Here is an 18,222-nt window from a genome sequence, read left to right as displayed (position 1 = left end):
ACACACACACACACACACACACACACACACACACACACACACACACACACATACAGTGTCTCACCAGGACACCAGCCCATCTGTTTGCTGAGAGAATTTTGCTTTCCTGTTGCACTGCTTAAAACGAGAGTGGGAAAAAATGCATCCCACACACACAAGTGAGTATGCAGACATGACATCATATTTTTCTGTACTGGTTCTCTGCAAAGAGCGTGGGCAGACGTGCGCGGGTAGCTTGTGTGATTACTACATTGCGAGAGCTAACACAGACTGAGAAACCAGCAGAGCAGACTGTACGTGTGTGTGTGTGTGTTTGTTTGTGTCTGTGTGTCCCAGTCTGTCACTAAGAACTTGAGGCAATCTAAAGGCATCTTTTCGCATCTCTGTGTTCATCTTCTTACCTTCTCCCCGCCTGACTTTTTTTAATTCTTTCACCCCCCCCCCCCTTTTTCCACTGTTTATCTGCTGCTCATACAGTCATTTTTCCTCTGGCTTTTCTTTTGCTGCCATGCCCTGTGAGCACTGTTTAATTCTCCCCTGCACTCCATCCGAAGAAGAAAAGGGTGAGGAGGTAGGGGGAGTGGGAGGGGGGGGGGTGAAACGGGGGACAACAAGGGCAGAGGCACTTCATTAATCAATCAACCAGCTTTGAAAATGTACCTAATTAACGGCTAATTACAGATCTGGGCACAGTGCCAGCTGGCATCCCATCCACCTCCACCAATAAGACCCCCTAGTGTCCCCCATATGACACTAGAGGTAAACACCCCTCCTTCTCTCCCTCCTCTGCTCTGTACTTTATTAGTCTATGCACCCATGCATCCCTCACCCATTCCTTTATCATCCTCTGCGGAAACAACAGCTGATAACTCAGTGTACATAGCAGCAGATATCTTTAAGATGTCTAGATCTCCAGCCAGCTGCCTCATTCTCGTGTTGCACCGCATGGCTGTAGGATTTTATCTCTGCCGTCTTACCAGAGAAACATCGGCGGTCATCTCAGGGTCCCGGAGGTTCTCGGAAGGCACCGTCTCACTCCGACGATAGCTGCAACGGTTGTTGTCTTGTCCCTGCCAGCTCCTTCCCCGGGATGTGCTTGCACGCCAGGCCCGCTGGATCCTGTCAACACAAGTGGACAAAATACATATGACAGAGGCATCTCATGAATTATGGAGTTGCCAAGTGGTAGGCGTAATGTTGGTCATCCAGGGTTTTTGAAGTAGAAGTTTTGAAGTCATGTTCATTTTCCACATGAAAAACTGTCTGTTGGAGCATTTCCATGGCTTGGATGACCATGAAACTCTGCTGGATGATTTGATTGAAAGGTGTGAAAATATCTGGTTCGTTGATTAAAAAAAGGAAAAATGATGTCACCCGGCGCCATATCTCATTTCTCTCTCAGCTTCTCAATTTCTTCTTCTCAGAGTTTTCCTTCCCTACATTTTTTTTCTTGGCCATTCTCAAGCATCTTTTTCTCAACTTTACCTATTTTTTTACCCGCTTTAAGTGTTACACAGCTCACACACTTTTCTGACCTCTTCCCGCCTATCTGCCCCGGTTTCACCTCCACAGATCCCTCTCTCTGTCTCTCTCTTTCCACTTTCTTTTACCCGTGTATAGTCAACCCAACACCAGGGTCCAGGATGGAGTGTTGGATCAATTATCCGATGGAGAAACACATTCACCTCCAGTGGAGCAGAGAGACAGCTGAGCCAAATGGAACAAATTGAATTAAGCCAACTCCTAGCTCTAAAACCAATACCCCCCCCACCCCCTCTTCTTCCTCAATGCCTATTTTCTCCACTTTTATTTTCCCTTTGCTCAGTCTATGTGTCCATGCTTCCTGTTCCTCTGCCTTTTCTGTGAGTTTATCTTGACGTTTTTTATTATCCGTCTCACCTTTCTACACCCCAATCATGTTAACCCACCACAGAAACATTGGCTTTCTCTTCACCATCCTTGACTTTCAAGGAAGTGAAAGCCTGAGGCGAGAGCTGTCCCTTTTCTCTTAAACCTATAAAACTCTGGGTCAATGTTTAAATAAAGTGGTGCTAGATGGCAGCCTTTCAGGGTGCATGGACCACAAATTGCACTCTGACCCCAGCTCCAAAACCTAATCAGACGGAAGAAGGAATTAAAGCAACACAAACATTGATTTCTCCTACAAGACAAATACAATGCACTTATAGGGTCATGGGTAAACAAGTGACACTATGTGCCATGGGCTTTAAAATGTAGAAAAGAAACACAGATGTTTGCAATGGCCACAAGCGATACTCACACAATAGCCTTGATTTCCAGGTGCTGTTGTTGCTCACAACGACTTGGGCTATTGTCATCCTCTCCCTCGCTCCTACGAGGACGGCTTCTATGATAATGAAAAGGTTGATAAAGTGGAATATGAGGTCAGAGAAGAAAACAGCTCAACTTGTATGCCAAAAGAAATCACTGAGTTTATATTTCACATGATACTGGAAGTCACAGCACCATAAGCAATTCTAGAATGTCATGGTATGTGGTTTATGTTCAAAAGTGCAGCTTTGTTGTGGCACAATACGGGTCTTGTGTGATAGAACAAGGGCTCTGCGTTAAAGTATGCCATCCCCATTATAAATGTAATGCTGCCCATAAAACATGAGGATTTTGCCATGAAACAGTAGGGACAGTATTGCGTAGGGTCTTACCTCTCCACCTTGGGAACTGCTTGCCCTCCACTGTGATTGCAGTAGCGATGATACCGCTTCACTTCTTCCTGCACAGCGGAAAGCACCGATATGTCAACAAGGTTTTTAATTCTTTCTGCCAAGGATATGACACAGGAGGAGCCGTGCGTCGATAAAATACAATAATAAATCAGGAGCATTTTTCAATCGCTTCCCCTCCCACGCATACTGGCATAGCTGTACAACTAAGCCTAAACAGAGGAAATCTGCTCTTTTTATGATTTATTAACCTCAAGAGTGGCAGCTTGTCTGGGTCTGTTAACGTAGACATAAATTATCATGAACATCATGAACAGACATAGTGGTAGGGAAAACAACTGTGTGTGTGTGTGTGTGTCTGCGTCTGTGGTGTATGGTGTGTGTGTGTGTGTCAGCGTCTGTGGTGTATGGTGTGTGTGTGTTTGTGTGCTAATCCAGATGCAAAACCGCATGTGGGTGCCCTGCAGGTGCCAACCAGCCAGACACCGGCAGCAGGCCAGGGGGCGAGGCCGATGTCAGGCAGCTCTGGGGCTGGACAGATGGATGTGCTCCCAAAACACCTCCACTCCATCTCTAGAATTCACTCATCTTGTTAGCCAGCAGGGTGCAAGCTGTGAGTGTTTATCCACGTTTGTGTTCAAGTGCTTGTGTCTACATCAAGTATTTAAGGATGAATTCTGCCCACAGATCAGTACGACACAGGGTGACGAGAAAGGCGACCCTGGTAGTGATGAACCCACAGCGAATTATCGCACAAACCAGCAGTTTCAGTCAGCTCATTGGCGAGTCTTTGTGTCTTTTAGCTCATTGTCTTTGTGTCTTTTAGCTCATTGTTTTGGTTTTAGAGTTTTGGCACAGTCGCACTGCTCTCATCATCCTCATTTACAGCTGCAGTAGGCAGCTGTTTTCAGGGGGAAAGCTGTCTAACCCTACCTTCCCAGTACCAAAGACCAAACAGACTAGCTGGTGAACATAGTGGATCATTAAGTAGCTAAAGAGTCAGATATTTTACTCACAGGAGAATGAAAATCAGACTTAGATACATCAGGTGGCCAGAAACAGACTCCAAATGAATGCTAAAGTTGCCTTGTGTCCGCTGGATGTGTAACAATAATTTGCCATAGAAACTGTAATACTGCACTAGTGTGGTCAAAGAAATGAACTGATGGAGGTTCTGTACTCAAGATTCAGAATCTTAATATAGCAGGGAATAACATTTGCTATGTAGTGGAGTAATGTTAGCGCACGTGGCCATGACAAAAGGATGGTATTCCACGAATACCATCTCACTCTGTGAGAGCCGTGTTGAGGTCAGTTTTTCACTATTTTGAGTAAAGCTGTGCAAACACTTTGTTTCAAAATGTCCTGCATCCTTCTGTCTAGAGGAAAATGTTCATAAAGAACAAATTAAGAACTTGGTTGGAGTGATACACCACATAGCCAATTTAAACCTTGTTTTTTCCCACAAAGTGGTATTATTTGTAGTGGAAGCCGTTTTGAGACCATTTTGAAAATTAAGATTTACAGGCAGCAGTTGAGACCTCATTTAGTTGTACCCTCTGACAATTCCCACATGTAATCAAATACGCTTCTCTTGGGAATACTAATTGATTGGATCAAATAATGCTGCAATATTTAGTCCCAAAATGCATATAATTACCTTTTCAAACTGGGATATACTTTGCCACAACACACTGTTACACTGTGTCTCTTTGTGCGTTAGTGTCCATCTAAGGTCATAAAGAGTACATGTGGGTACATGTAGTCCAGACACTGCAATGTTGTTGCAAATGTTCTTGCCTCGTCTCTCAGGGAAGCCAGTAGGGATTAAGTGTTCAGAATGCCAGGCAAAAGGCCAATAAGGGTTTCAAAAATAACTGTATGAACAGGTGTTCTGCTGTAATCACAGCACACTCCATTGTGATGCTTAACTTATGTAAGAACACAGGACAAAGATGTTCTTTTTAGACTGAAACTGCTTTTAAATATGTTTTTAAAAGAGAAAAGATTGATATGCTTAAATATACATATGCTAAAACGACAGATGAGCTTAATGACATAACATAGAGCAATTGTCTATTTACACTACAGATTGAACATTAAGATAACACTATTGACACTATGACTTGAAAAATGAACTATCACAGTACTATTTTCAAAGATTGAAACACTTAATTGACTTACCTTGTGTTAGTCACTTTTTACAGCTGAGATCATTGTTTACTATTCTTTAGTGCTGTCAGTTTAAAACGTTATTAACGGCATTAACGCGAACCCATTTTAACAACGTAAAAATTTTTTATCGCAAGATAAACGTTCTTTTTGGCCAAGCAAACTTTGCAGTTTTTTTCACATGCTGTTGCAAAAACTAGTAACGTTAGAAAAACTACAATACCACAAACCGGAAACAAAATAACAGGCACGCAGCACACACTTTTTTGGGCTTACGAGCCGCCCGAAGACTAGTAACGTTTCATTTTGAGTGGATGGAGAGCGCGAGACAACAAAATGGATGCCAATAAGATTCTGAACGGGAAGTCTACTTTTTAAAAGTTGCCAAATGGTTCCATTGACAAAACCAAAGTGATGTGTGTGTTTTGTTGTTATCATCGCAGCACGTCCTGTCTGAAATACCACTTGATGGCCAAGCACACAGCTGATGCCAATTCTCATCCTGTCAAAGTATTTTTTTCACCCATTGATGGACAGTGTTACGTTGTGTGAGAGATTATTTGCTCCAAGTAAGAATGTTAGTGTGAAATTGAACACTAGAGTAGGCTAAATGCCAATGTTGTTTTCAATAAAAAAAATTAAAAACATTTGCACAAAGCAAGCCAATCTATTTTTTCATGTTGATAAGAGCAATATAATGAGAAAAAATAATGGGACATAAGGAAATTAAGAGACATATAGAAAATGTGTGATTAACTGCGAGTTAACTATGACATTAATGCAATTATCGCGATAAAATACTTAAATCGTTGAGCAGCAGTACTACTTTTAGTTACTATCATTTTACAACCAGCTGTAGTGTCTCGGCTCTCTGGAATGGATAAAATGCACTAAAGTTACATAATATGGGAAAAATAGAATCACCAAGGGAGCAATACAACTGCAGCTGACAGGAGAAACGCATCACTTTTGATGTGTATAGGGTACATGACAATCTGTTAAATCGATAGATGAATCCATGATTGCATAAAAACGGATATCAACAGAATAACAGGTTCTGCTGGGAATGTGCACAGCTTAATCACATTATTTTCAGTATTAAAAATAAGAGCAATCGATAGAGAAAGGCTAGGGAAGGTGAAGGTAGACAGTAATAAGCAGTATGTCACTGAAAAATGAGAGAAGGAAGGAAAACAGGAAGGAAGAGGAGAGAAAACAACAGAATGTAGCAGAAAGCCTGCTGCCCTCTAATTGATGAGTTATGAAATTCATAATTTCTCAGAGTCCTAGTTCTATCACAGAGATCGATGGCAGGCATAGTTGAATGTCCACACACACACACACACACACAAGTGTGAGAGATGGTCAGCTCGTTATGCCCTTCAGACTAGTGTGGTTGCTTAGTGAGACAAACTCCTGCGCACACACACACACACACACACACACACACACACAGACACAGACACCCACACACAGACACAGACACAGACACAGACACCCACACAGCCACAAACACAAAAACACACAATCACACAAACACACATACCAATCTGATCTTGGAGCATTTGACTGCAGTGTGGCAATGCGCTGAAACATCTACATCAGACCACAGCTGTTTAGCCGACGCTCGACTGGCCGCTCAGCCCGGGAAATGTCCAATCGGGAGAAGAGCTGTACCAGTGGAGATGCTCGTTAATCCAAACATTGGAAATCAATTTACATGCGCAGTGCGTGCAAGGAGTGATATGGAAGTCAACATTTACTCTTTTGCTTGAATCCCTGAGTATAAAAAGTGACTGCTGAGAGATATAGGTGTTCCTGATCACCGTGCTCATCTGACAAAATGATTTGAAATGCTATTTTCTCCTAATGGTATGGTTATGGGGTAAGACAAGTACTTTCTACTGAAGGAGATTTATGCATTTATGTCATTTTACGCAGACCTTTAAATCCTATTTAAGTAGAGAGGAAGCAGGAGACAGAGAAGACACTCTGAATTGACAAGGAAAGATATGATATTGATTAAGCTGCAGTGAGAAAAGCAGGTTCATAGTGATCAGATAACAGCGTTTACAGACCTATGCATTCTCACTCTCACAATACCCAGGCCACTGCAGTTACAGCACACAGCCATTAATACCAGGCGTGAGCAGGGGATGTAGACGGACCTATGGGAGGCACAGATAAGGAACAGCAACACCATGGAGGCTTACATCATACACACACATAAATGTAAGGTTTTTTTCATATGTAGACCCTATACCCATTTCCTTCAGAGCCATCCAGGTTTTATATGTGTGAATTTAAAGAAAGGGCTCTAATAGAAGCATACATGGCTGCACCAGCAGTTACTTTTATTAAGAATTATTGTTTAATATTAATATTTCTTTCCAATAATGGTTTTATCTAGAACATTATCATCATTGCCAAATGGTAAAAAAAAAATGTATTTCACGGGTGATGCCTTTAAAGTGCTTGTTTTGTCCGACCCGCAGACCATAACTGAAATGTTTCTATTCAATTTACAAAGATATTAAAGATAAATAGAACAGCAGCTTATGCTTACATTCAAGAACCTGGAACAGGCTAATGCTTGGCATTTCCGCTTGATGAATGATAAGGTTATCAAAATTGTTAATTAATTTTTTTGACGAATCGCTAACACAAACAGGACGCATGCAATATGAGTCTTCAAATCCACATGTGTTGAGCCGATGGAAGCATTCAAAAGTGGTTGGAAAGAGGGTATGTAATAAGGGAAGCAAAAAGCTATCAATAAGAAGCAAGTGGAGGCCATACACTTATTCTAAATAGAAGAAGAAGAGAAAGACATCACAAGAAGGGTGAAGTTGAGTGGGGCGTGAGGAGTAGAGATAAACGAGGTGTGAGAGTGAAAAAAGGACTATAGTCCATCAAAATGCAAAATGGAGCACTTGGGACTAAGTCCCCTGTTAGTATTAACCAATGGAGAGCGTCTGTGGTTAACATAAGGTGAGGAGGGAGGGAGTGAGAGCATGTTCACACACACAGTACATACCATGCCCATCATGGGGGATCAAAGACTGTACTCTCTCATTTAGACCAAGCCGGCCTTCCAGGGCATGGTGATGTGATGGGATGGAAAGGACTAAAACCTGGCAGGAGTATGTGAGTGTGTGGGCATACATGTGTGCATCCATGAATGCATCTTTGTGTATATTTTAAAGGAGTTACAGTGCCTTTTTTATTACAAAAAGCGCGCACACACACACACACACACACACACACACAGGATGTATATTTCTTTATCATATGACCGTGGCGGGCCAAGAGACCTATCTGTCAGTGTGCAGGCTCATCTCGCTGCAACACAGGTTATTATGACTCAATCGTGAAGCGTTTGAGTGAGCTGGGGCAAACAGCACTCAGCACAGCTCTGTCCCACTGGGGGAGAGACGATAATGCACTTCTGAAATATGACGCCCTTCCCTGGCAGCACACCTCCCCTATGTACATCTTTCTTTCTCTCTCTCTCTCTCTCTCTCTCTCTCTCTCTCTCTACATATATATATATTTCATACAGTAAATTGCAGAACACCGTATCTGTGTCTGACTCCCATGGTTAGTGTGAGAAAACTGATGCTGACCCTGTTCAGGGTCTGACTGACACCAGCGTAAGATGGATTTCTGCTCCTGTTGAGCACAAACACAAGCTCATTAAAAAGGTTTCTGCATGTTTACTGAATAAGGAGCAGTAAGCGGGCTCCATGCATGATACTGATGAATGATTTTAAGATTCCAGCTGCAAGTGCTATGTCAACAATGTCACCAGTACTGTATATTTCATGTTTAACCCCATTAAATGTGACCCCCTTTGGCGTGCTGTTTAAATAAGCTCTGTGTAGAAGGGTTAGCAACGAGGGCTCGTGACCGTAAAATCCCGCTGTGCCATTGATTATGGAGTAATAGCTGGATAGATGAATGTGTTTCTCAGGGGGTTCACGCCTCGCCAATGAATCTGAATCACTCACGCAGACACAGCAAGAGGAGCAGCCTCCATATCCAATAACCGGCATTTCTATCCTCACTCATATTTCACACGCTAATTACCGGCTAGTCCTTCGCTAAGCCTCTTCGTGTCCTCCTCTGTCCTACATGATTCTCCTCTGACATGGCGTCTCACAGAGTTAAAGATCAAGATACATTTGGAAGTCATTTTTGGGGAGTGAAAATGAAATGAAACTGTCAGGTGGTGCAGTGAAATCAAATTTGGAGTACAAATCAGAACGTTTAGGGAAACATGCAATGAACAAGAGTCTGTGTTTGTGTGTGTGTGTGTGTGTGTGTGTGTTGCACCACCATCATAATGTATTGCCGAGTAAGTCAAAAGATGTGATGGAACAGTGCTTTCAGAGCTCACACGCTCAATATCCCCAGCTGCCGATAATGCGCAACACTACATCACTGGCATCAAATATTCAGAAGCTCAATACAAGCAGGTGAACTTGTGCACCTACAGTACACTCACCCAAAGGAAACGTCATATACTTCTGTTAAAGATGATCCTTAGCTAAATTGATTTACATCATGAGGTCAATTACAACAACTGATCTCCACGAACCAACTGTTATCATTGTCTTTTAACATGAGCTCTAGTCCCATGAGGAGGAGGAGGGACGCCACCTTGATCTGCTGAGCAGTTTGGCTTTATCCTCTCTAGTCCCCCTGATGATGAAGTCATTCCTAGCAGGAGGTACAATATGTAGTGTGAATGAGACATTTTCAACTGTAACCATGACAAAAATCTTTAGGTGGTCTCAAGCCAACATGAAAAAGCAATTCCCCAAACCAAATTTGAAATCAGTTGATTTTACCATACACGGAGGGAAGGGGAGAAATGTGTGTGACCATTTCTCCCCTTCCCTCCATGTAGGGCTCACTGTCCATGGTGCTTATACTTCTCTGCTGTCTCTGCAGCTGCTAAACCACTGGAACAGTTGCTTAAATGTTGTCAGATGGCTCTCTTTAAATTAGTTGTTACAGTCCATGGGCTTCCCCCACCCCCTAGTAAAGACTTTGCCAAAAATAAATAAAAATATTACAGAATTAACATTAACTTAAAGATCAGAAAGTGAATGACATCATTACTGAAATGCTCCCCAGCCAAAAGAGATAACCCTTGTATACTAACATTATCTACACAGATAATCCACTTCATAGTAATGATATGATACTTTAATGTCACTTTGCTCTGAATGCCTCCTACCTGGTTATTAATGCACAGAGCAAGGTGTTTCCTTTCTCGAGCCAGACTCCCGCTGCGCAGCCTCGCCTCCTCTCCCTGGTACATGCTTCTGGAAGGACACCGCTCAAGTTAATAACACACAATAACTCTCCAAATTGGAAATTTGCTAAAAAGCCCACAGAATATATGCACAGGCTATATACTGTGCAGCTGTAGAGAGCACCGCTATGCAGGGATTTTAATCACACATCAGTGGCCGTCGGAGCAGCCAGGACTGGAGCGTCTCGTTAGTCCCATGTATGACAGTGGGATCAGCCGGTTGATGTGAAACTAACCTGTACGTCCCGTTCCTCAGCATGGCGAGCAGTGTCTCTCTCTGTCTCCCTCTGTCTCCGTCCGCGGTCAGACAGAGATGAAGTGAACACTCGGAGTCGGGAGCAGCCGGTGTGAGACCAGACTTGGGAAAATCCTCGCAGCCAATGGGACGTTGAGCGTGCGCGCGTTTATATCCAGCGCCCGTTGCGCGTGTGTCGACGATGTCATTTAACTTGGCAATCGGCTTTAATTACAACGTAAGTATTCTGCACGCCTTTTCTCTGGGGGAGGGCACTAGAATAGGCTATTACAGTATCTACATCCTAATATAGGCTTTTGAAATGCCTCACAGTGTGCCAATCTATTTGCTCATATGGCGTTGTAATGGTTTACATTACACAGGTGTGGGCTGGGAACAGAAGGAACGCGCAAGTTGAACAAACACCTGTATCTATTTGTGTAAACGAAGCACACGTCATCTTTACTCAGCGCTCAGGTGAGCTGCAGACAGGTGAGGTGTAAGGAGAAGTGGTCCTTCTTTAAGTTCTAGGCCCATATGAATTATTAAACCACCTGGGCTGCTCGTTTGAATGGAGGACTTCCAACTGTGTCCAGTGGCTAACTACTACAAACGGATCCTTCTACCAGTGGCCTACAGCCTTGTGTTCCTGCTGGGTCTGAGTCTGAACGGGGCCCTGCTGTGGTCCGTGTGCTCTCGGACGCGCCGCTGGAGCAGCACGGCCATCTACATGTCCAACCTCGCCGCGGCGGATCTGCTCTACGTGTTGGCCTTGCCCCCTCTCATCGTCAGCGATGCCATGGGCGGCCTGTGGCCCTTCGGCAACATCATCTGCAAAAGCGTCAGGTTTTTCTTCCTCGTCAACCTCCACTGTAGCATGATGTTTCTCACATGCGTCAGCGTGCACCGTTTCCTCGGGGTGTGCTTCCCCATCGCGTCTGTGCGCCTCAGGACCAAGAGACTCGCCCTCTTCGCGTCAGGTTCGGTTTGGATCCTGGCCACTGCAGAGATTTTACCCACGCTGATCTTTGCGCACACAGGTGTGATCAACAACACGACTGTGTGCTATGAAATGACTGACCCGAGCCAGTTTAAAGTGTACTTCCCCTACGGGCTGTTTTTAGCCGTGGTGGGGTTTCTGATCCCTTTCCTGGTCGTTATCACCTGTTACTGCTCCATGATGACAGTGCTTTACTGTAGGAACAGCATCTCTAACGCATGGACAGCTCGGAAGCGCAACAAGTCTCTTTACACCATCTTGATTGTGTGTCTGATGTTTGTGGTGTGTTTTGTGCCCTATCACATTGCTCGGACCGTGTACTTGTTTGTGAGGGTCTACATGCCCGGAGACTGTCATCTTCTGAACGTAGTCATGATCTCCTACAAGGTGTGGAAGCCTGTGGTCAGTTTTAACTGTTGCGCAAACCCACTCCTCTACTTTTTGGGCTGTGATCGGCACCGTCAGAAGCTCCGGGCCTGGCTGTGGAGGAGGGGGAAGAGAGTCCAGCCCACCGTGTGTCTGGTGGAGGATGTGTCCAGCACCAACAGGTCGGGAGGGTAGAGTGGGACAGCATCCATCTGTGACTTTCTACCACGAGTCTGTGGGCGGCAACGACCAACACTGTCTATAGGCTGTGTTTAATCATTCCTTTTATTATTTTAAATATATTTATTTGGCAACATTCAACAGGTCACAGATGTCACGGCATCATATGTGTACAATTTTCTATCCTGAAGGATCAGCAGTAGTGTAACATGATACTGTAAATACTGAGCCGGTAAAAGGCAGTTATTAAAAAGCAATGATACTGTGGCCAGAGGTGACAATAAACATTTGAGGGAATTAGTGCCCTCTGTTGTTTGCAGAGGGCTGAGTCTCTAAAACAGACCCTAAAACTGCATCAAGGCCCCATAAAGCATCTGTCCAATTTTATAGGACACAAAAAACATGTTCATGTTGTGAGGTTTCAGTAAAAAGGCCTCAAGTATGAATCAAATAGAAAACAACTAAATACAGTTCCAAAAATAACCTCTATGTTGATACTTCTACAAAACCCCTGATACCTGTCTGAATACCCAGAACAACAGTCAGTCATATAAAGATTAGAAATACATTGAAGGTAAAAAAAAAAAAAGGGAAAGGGAAAAAAAAGTGCATCAATATCTTGTTCAAACAGGGACACTTTGTACGCATCCTGTTTTTAGTGCATATTTGTCTGGAGCCACTGAGCTCCAGTGTTGGCGGAGCAGCCAGCTGAAGGAAGGCATCATTTCAGAACGCTCCTGTGGGCAAGTGATGACAGATGAGTAGAGTAGTGGTCTGGGAGCTGAGAGCAGAGAGGACAACAACAATTAAGTGAAGGGGGAAAAAAAGAGCACAGTGGAACTGGAAGTTACTTGTGTTTAATTAGGAAGTGTAACCGTAAAACCAACCCTCCAAGAGTAAAAAGAGCCCTCACAATTAGAGGCTGAATACATTAATAAATGCATTTCAGAGTGAATTGTATCTATTTGTGTGTGTGTGTGTGTGTGTGTGTGTGTGTCTGCATACCTGTGCGCCCAGCCTTGAGAGGTACCGGTTGCGTAAGCCAAAAGCCGACATGGGTGTTAGTCTAGTAAGCTCACCCTCTATCACCGTACTGGGTTGCCTTTTATCCCTGCAGGAATAATAATATCGCCATCTTTATCATCTCTGCGGCCAAAATTAACATGAGCACAGTTGGAATAATATGACTGACAGGATTAAATCAGCCATAGTCTGTTGGTAAAGGCTGAGGAAATAACTTATTCCATTTGGGTGTTAGAAAAAAAATACATTGCAGAAAAGAAGTTGTACAATAAGAGAGAATTCAAATGATTTCAGAAACGTGTGTTTAATTAAATTCCATTGTTCCAATACCAATCAGGTTATCAAAATGTGATTTGGTTCTACAAAAGTACTTTTAGTAGTGCTTTTGCAATCTCACTGCCTTTGATTGTACAATGGATCCTCTTTACTTTCTCAATCATATCATTTCTTGTACACAGCTCAATAACAGTGAACACAAATATTCTCACTTAAGCAAAGAGCGCCCTGCTGTCTCTACAGCATAGCGCAAATGAGCCACAGGTTGCTGGCTGTATGACACTGTGGTCACTGTAATGTGCAATCACAACATTTTAACTTCATGCTACTGCCTGTTTTATTACATGTGTTGGGCTTTAAAAGAATAACCTAACACCAGAGTTCTAACTCTCTCTGGTTGAAAGTTCCAAGTCTGTTTCACTTCTAACCACACGTGCCCTTCTGCACCTGTCACCATTCGGAAACACCCTAGAGTACGCTTGTACTGTACATCACTGCAGAAAAACAGGAAGTTGGAACTGTGGAAAGTGATAAAAATCATGAGGGGGTGTTAAGGCCAGACCTATCTCCACAGAGCTGCGGAGTAAGAGCTACTCTTCATATTTTTGATGTCTTATTTGCCCCACTGAGGTAGTGTCTGTATATTAGCCAGTCTGCAACAACACATGGCGATACAGCTCTCTCCATACTACTTAAATGGTGAGAGTTAAACAGAGTGTCGGAATATTTTGTCCCATTCAGACTAAGGAAGCAACATTTTGGGGGCAGTGCTTTCAAGAAGTTCATTACCTGAGCTTGATAAACGAGCAAAACACAGTCAATAAAACATTATTCATGAGTGGAACTGATTCTTTAAAAGGTCGCATTAATAAAACAGTTTGTGAAAAGTTTAAAGTGTTTTGATTACACGGGTAAATGCATTTCAAAGTGCGTGTCTCTTTTTCTTATCTTAAGGATTATAATACTGTGCCATTTGATGATGCAACAGAAAATAACTCTTTATCAACCTCTGAAACCAGCAAAGAGCGGATAAAGAAATAAAAGAACAGAGCATTAAAGATTTAAACAAAGAGCTATGCTCTTTTTGAGATTATGCACCATAAAAGGTCAATGAAGCATATGATTAAAATTGAACATGAACTCACTAAGGAATGTCCAGTAAGGAGGATTTTGGTCTGCAGTTACTGTGAATGCTGACTACTGATACGTACAGTACGTAATTTAACTGTTGAGTTGTCTACCATAAGGCAAGTAACAGCGTCCTTCTGAAAACACTTGTAATAAAAAGTAACATAAAAAAATTACTTTGAAAAAGACATCCACAACGTTACCCTATATACATTTGAAGCAAGTGAATCCAAATAGGAATCCTATTTTATGGCTTGCACCCGCATGTAATAGAATGAAGCACTATATATCATATATAGCTACCTTTCCACAGGATATTAGTCTTATCTTTTGCTGAACATTTAAAATGTTTGAAAAAAGTTCAAAGCGTCTTAACGTTCTTCAGGAACTGAGTAAACGTCAGGCTGAAGTTTTGACGCACACAGGAGTAAGTGGAGACTGACTATTGGAGGAGATGAAGTCAGTGTGAAAGGTCAGAGAGGAACTGTCTCGTCCAGACGGTTTCATTTGTCAGTATCCTGATAGGGACATAATACGCTATTATACAGGGCTGGTTATGTAATAGCCGGGGCCAGACAGTCAGTTCTGATGGGAAGAGTCACAGGTGACAGCACTGGACGGAGTCAGTAGTGCAGTCCCGCCCCGTGGCAGTGGATTGACAGCTCTGGGGTAGAGAGTGCAGCATGCTGGCTCTGAAGCCCAGGACTAAATGTGCTCCCTCATCATCATCATCATCTGGAAAATATCAGTCACAGAACAAACCAGAAAATATAAGTCTGTATTTTCACACAGCACCAGTCACATGTAACTTAGAACATATTATGTTGTGTGTGTATATCTATCTATCTATCTATCTATATATATATATATATATCTTTCACAGCTACATTAACAAAGAGAGATAGACTAACACGTGTAACCTCAGTTTCTGCTCATTGTGACCACTCCCGTGCCAATAACGAGAACAGAGAGTAGAACATTTCCTCCAAATTATTAAGTCTTGTTTCATGAACTCCTAGCAAGGCTAGCCAATACGTGTAGCACCAAATCGGTCCCTAGAATGATTTCCCTTTTACTCTAGTTTGGAATTTGTTTATAATACAAACCGAAAATAGTATTTTTTTTTTTGCCTTTGGATTTTTGGCTGAGTTCACTCATGGAGTCTGAAAAGGTTTCTTTCTCTTTAAATTTGAAGACTTGGAAATAAATTGACACTGACAGTGATAATTGACACTGTACCTTATTAATGCCAAGGCCATGGGCAGCTATGCTGTAACAACAACTCAAGAATAAATGAAAGCCAAATCTGGCCTCGTCTCCATGATACCGTGACTTATCACCTCGTTGCAGTCCTGGACCTTGTACAATATTAAAACTAGAAGTTGGGGATAAACAGTAAAATTAAGCATTATTCTGCAACTCAGCATGCGAGTCATGTGGTTGGAGTGTAGAATATCGGATCAAAGAACAACTCCATAAAAACTTCTCTCAACTGTAAAGACCACATTGGGCAAGAACAAATGCGAGAGGAAGTCTACACATTTCAGCAGATCTGGAATAAAATTGACTGCGGCAGGTTTGGCCAGTTAGTAGCTCTTACAACTGCCTGCACCACTTTATATTTATATGAGTGGAATGTTCAACGTGTTTGTGAGATGCTTGTCTAATTGTTTGGTAAGTGGGTGGAAAAGCAGTGATGGGGGGGGTCAAAGGTACTCACTCTGCGTCTGAAGTGGCTTCTTTCTGGAGTTTGGCTCTTGCTGCGGCTGACAGGTTCAATTCTCCTCCTAGAGCAAGAGAGGGAGACGGAGAGATTAAGAGGTGAGTGAGTCTGGTCGAAAAGAGAGAGTGGCGTTCTAAAGAGTGACTGAGTAAAGGGAAGCGATGTCACAGGAGAGAAGGAATAAGACAGGGGTAGATCTGGGAAACAAACCAAGACAGTATGGACAGGTATTGAGAGAAGTAAAGCAGTGGGAGAGTTCAAGGCTTCAGCCTTCTCTTACCTCTGAGATAATTCACCAGGTACAGCATCACCACTGCCATCAGCGCAACTGCAAGAAATCAGTCACATGTTGTCAGTCAAAAGTGTCTGACAGGAGATGGATCTCATAAACACACACAAATGAGACAGAAATTACTGACAGCAGAGGCAGATGCAGAAAAACATTTCCAAAAACAGGTATCCTCTGGTGTCTAGGATGGCTCCGGCTGCCATGGCAACGAGAGCGAGTCCCAGGTTCTGGATCGACTGCATGCTGGTGGACGAAGGCAACATCGGTGTCAGTGAAAGATCAGTCGTAGAATTGGTTTGCAAAAGCAAGGGAGGACTCGCACACAGAGAACAAAAGACGAGATTTAGGTATGAGTCAGGATTTTGAATCTTTCCATTTGATGCATTACAGGGCTTACAGACAGGTCAAATATACAATTATGCATGGGGTGCAAAAGTGAAAATGTTTCAGTCAGCGCATGATGAGGCATAAAGAGGAGTCAGCCTATATGTAAGGGACTCTACAGGTGCACCTTCCTCTCGGGCCTAGCCACGAGGAACGTATCGAACACATTTAACGTCCAGAGTCAGGTCTAAATCTCCCTTTTTTGATCTGTGTGTGCGAGTCATAACATTGCCATTAAAAGGTGCATACAAGCCGTAAGCCGTCCCGAGCTGATGCTCCGGCACCACAAAGGCCACCATGGGCCACAGTGCGCAGGCCAGCAAGGAGTAGGAGACACCCAGCAGGGACTGGAAAACAACAGAGGACACACATGTTCATTTTATTATGTTTGAGCGCTCCAAATAATTCCTTGGTATGACGGATTGCCTAAGATAGCTTGCTTATTGTATCACGCAAATATGCAATAACACTTTAACTAACCTGGAAATTACGAAATAGTGCTATATAAATGTATGCGTATTCCATTCTTGAGACAAAACCCTGTTCTCAATTACATATTCAACTCCTACTGCTACGCAGTAGTTTTTTTATAATAAAAAGTGTCTTTATGTGCATGCACACTCAACACAATGGGGTTGTAACTAAAAGTAGGACAAATATTCTACAAGTCTTGGTGTCTTTAGGAACTAACATCCTTTCATCAAGTCATCCTGTGAATGTTTAAAAATGTTGAAATAAAAAGGTTGCCAGGGGCATTACCATGGCTATCCATGGGTTCCAGAAGGTGAAGGCCAGCATCATGTGAGCAACGAGTGTGGCGACCACGGCGATCATCACCCAAACCACATTCCTCCCGGTTTTATCAACCACGAAGCCCAGAAGTGGAGATGCAGGGGCTGAGATGATGTACACAATACTGGCAAAGACAGAAGGGCAGTCAGCTTAGATGACGCAACTCTAAACCAATTTAAATGTTATCCTGGTTAAGGACAGAAATCTGAGTAAAGACAATCTATCTGCTGAAGTCGGCCTTCAGGAGTTTGATACCAAGTTATTTGGCTTATGTTATACGTGATATTAACAGTATACTAGTCTCTATAATAAGGGTAGGAAAAAAAAAAGAAAAAAAGAAATCGATACAGCATAGTATCGTGATATTTTCAGTGACAATACTGAAACACAGTTGCCAAATATCAATCTTTTAATATATATTTGTGTTGGTCAGTTTGTCTGCTTGACATCCCCATTTTGTTGGAAAAGTTTCCTTTTGGGGACATCATTTGAAATCGGGAAAATTAGAAGTTGGAAAAAAAAAGGTTATAAATTGCAATATAATCGCAGAATATTGCATTGTATTTAAAATGGCAATAATATTGTATCGCGGCGTAAGTAATGGGATGACATCGTATTGGGAGGCGTCT

At 42.7% G+C, this 18,222-nt stretch overlaps 3 protein-coding genes across 8 annotated transcripts in view; 1 reads left to right on the top strand and 2 right to left on the bottom strand.

Moving 5' to 3' along the window:
• schip1 (schwannomin interacting protein 1) overlaps positions 1 to 10,576 on the bottom strand; it is a 209,214-nt gene extending 198,638 nt beyond the window's left edge. Inside the window, exons 1-5 of the mRNA XM_034866919.1 lie at positions 10,434 to 10,576; positions 10,120 to 10,207; positions 2,685 to 2,752; positions 2,282 to 2,368; positions 978 to 1,119 (exon numbers count right to left, since the gene is read on the bottom strand). Coding sequence (XP_034722810.1) covers positions 978 to 1,119; positions 2,282 to 2,368; positions 2,685 to 2,752; positions 10,120 to 10,207; positions 10,434 to 10,456 — 408 coding nt within the window. The 5' untranslated portion in view covers positions 10,457 to 10,576. The remainder of the gene's footprint in view (positions 1 to 977; positions 1,120 to 2,281; positions 2,369 to 2,684; positions 2,753 to 10,119; positions 10,208 to 10,433) is intronic.
• Positions 10,577 to 10,675: 99 nt separating this feature from the next.
• LOC117941804 (P2Y purinoceptor 3-like) lies at positions 10,676 to 12,003 on the top strand. The gene has a single exon (XM_034866954.1). The coding sequence runs from the start codon at positions 11,004 to 11,006 to the stop codon at positions 11,991 to 11,993; it is 990 nt and encodes a 329-aa protein (XP_034722845.1). The 5' UTR covers positions 10,676 to 11,003; the 3' UTR covers positions 11,994 to 12,003.
• A 627-nt stretch (positions 12,004 to 12,630) lies between these two features.
• The window catches only part of mfsd1 (major facilitator superfamily domain containing 1), a 13,542-nt gene continuing 7,950 nt past the window's right edge, over positions 12,631 to 18,222 (bottom strand). Inside the window, exons 11-17 of one of the 6 annotated variants that reach the window (XM_034866933.1) lie at positions 17,561 to 17,717; positions 17,051 to 17,148; positions 16,548 to 16,660; positions 16,409 to 16,456; positions 16,126 to 16,192; positions 12,984 to 13,089; positions 12,631 to 12,759 (exon numbers count right to left, since the gene is read on the bottom strand). In XM_034866933.1, coding sequence (XP_034722824.1) covers positions 12,700 to 12,759; positions 12,984 to 13,089; positions 16,126 to 16,192; positions 16,409 to 16,456; positions 16,548 to 16,660; positions 17,051 to 17,148; positions 17,561 to 17,717 — 649 coding nt within the window. In that variant the 3' untranslated portion in view covers positions 12,631 to 12,699. Of the gene's footprint in view, positions 12,760 to 12,983; positions 13,090 to 13,377; positions 15,158 to 16,017; positions 16,020 to 16,121; positions 16,193 to 16,408; positions 16,457 to 16,547; positions 16,661 to 17,050; positions 17,149 to 17,560; positions 17,718 to 18,222 lie in introns of those variants that run through there. The other 5 variants (XM_034866928.1, XM_034866930.1, XM_034866931.1 and 2 more) reach the window with 5 other exon arrangements.

This window comes from Etheostoma cragini, chromosome 3 (assembly GCF_013103735.1).
Source record: "Etheostoma cragini isolate CJK2018 chromosome 3, CSU_Ecrag_1.0, whole genome shotgun sequence".
In the NCBI taxonomy this organism is placed as follows: domain Eukaryota; kingdom Metazoa; phylum Chordata; class Actinopteri; order Perciformes; family Percidae; genus Etheostoma; species Etheostoma cragini.
Note: the sequence above shows the minus strand (reverse complement) of the source record. Positions and strands in the feature narration are given on the sequence as shown.

Excerpts from the sequence above, each read along its gene's own strand:
- LOC117941804 (XM_034866954.1), top strand. The coding sequence starts at position 11,004 with ATGGAGGACTTCCAACTGTGTCCAGTGGCTAACTACTACAAACGGATC.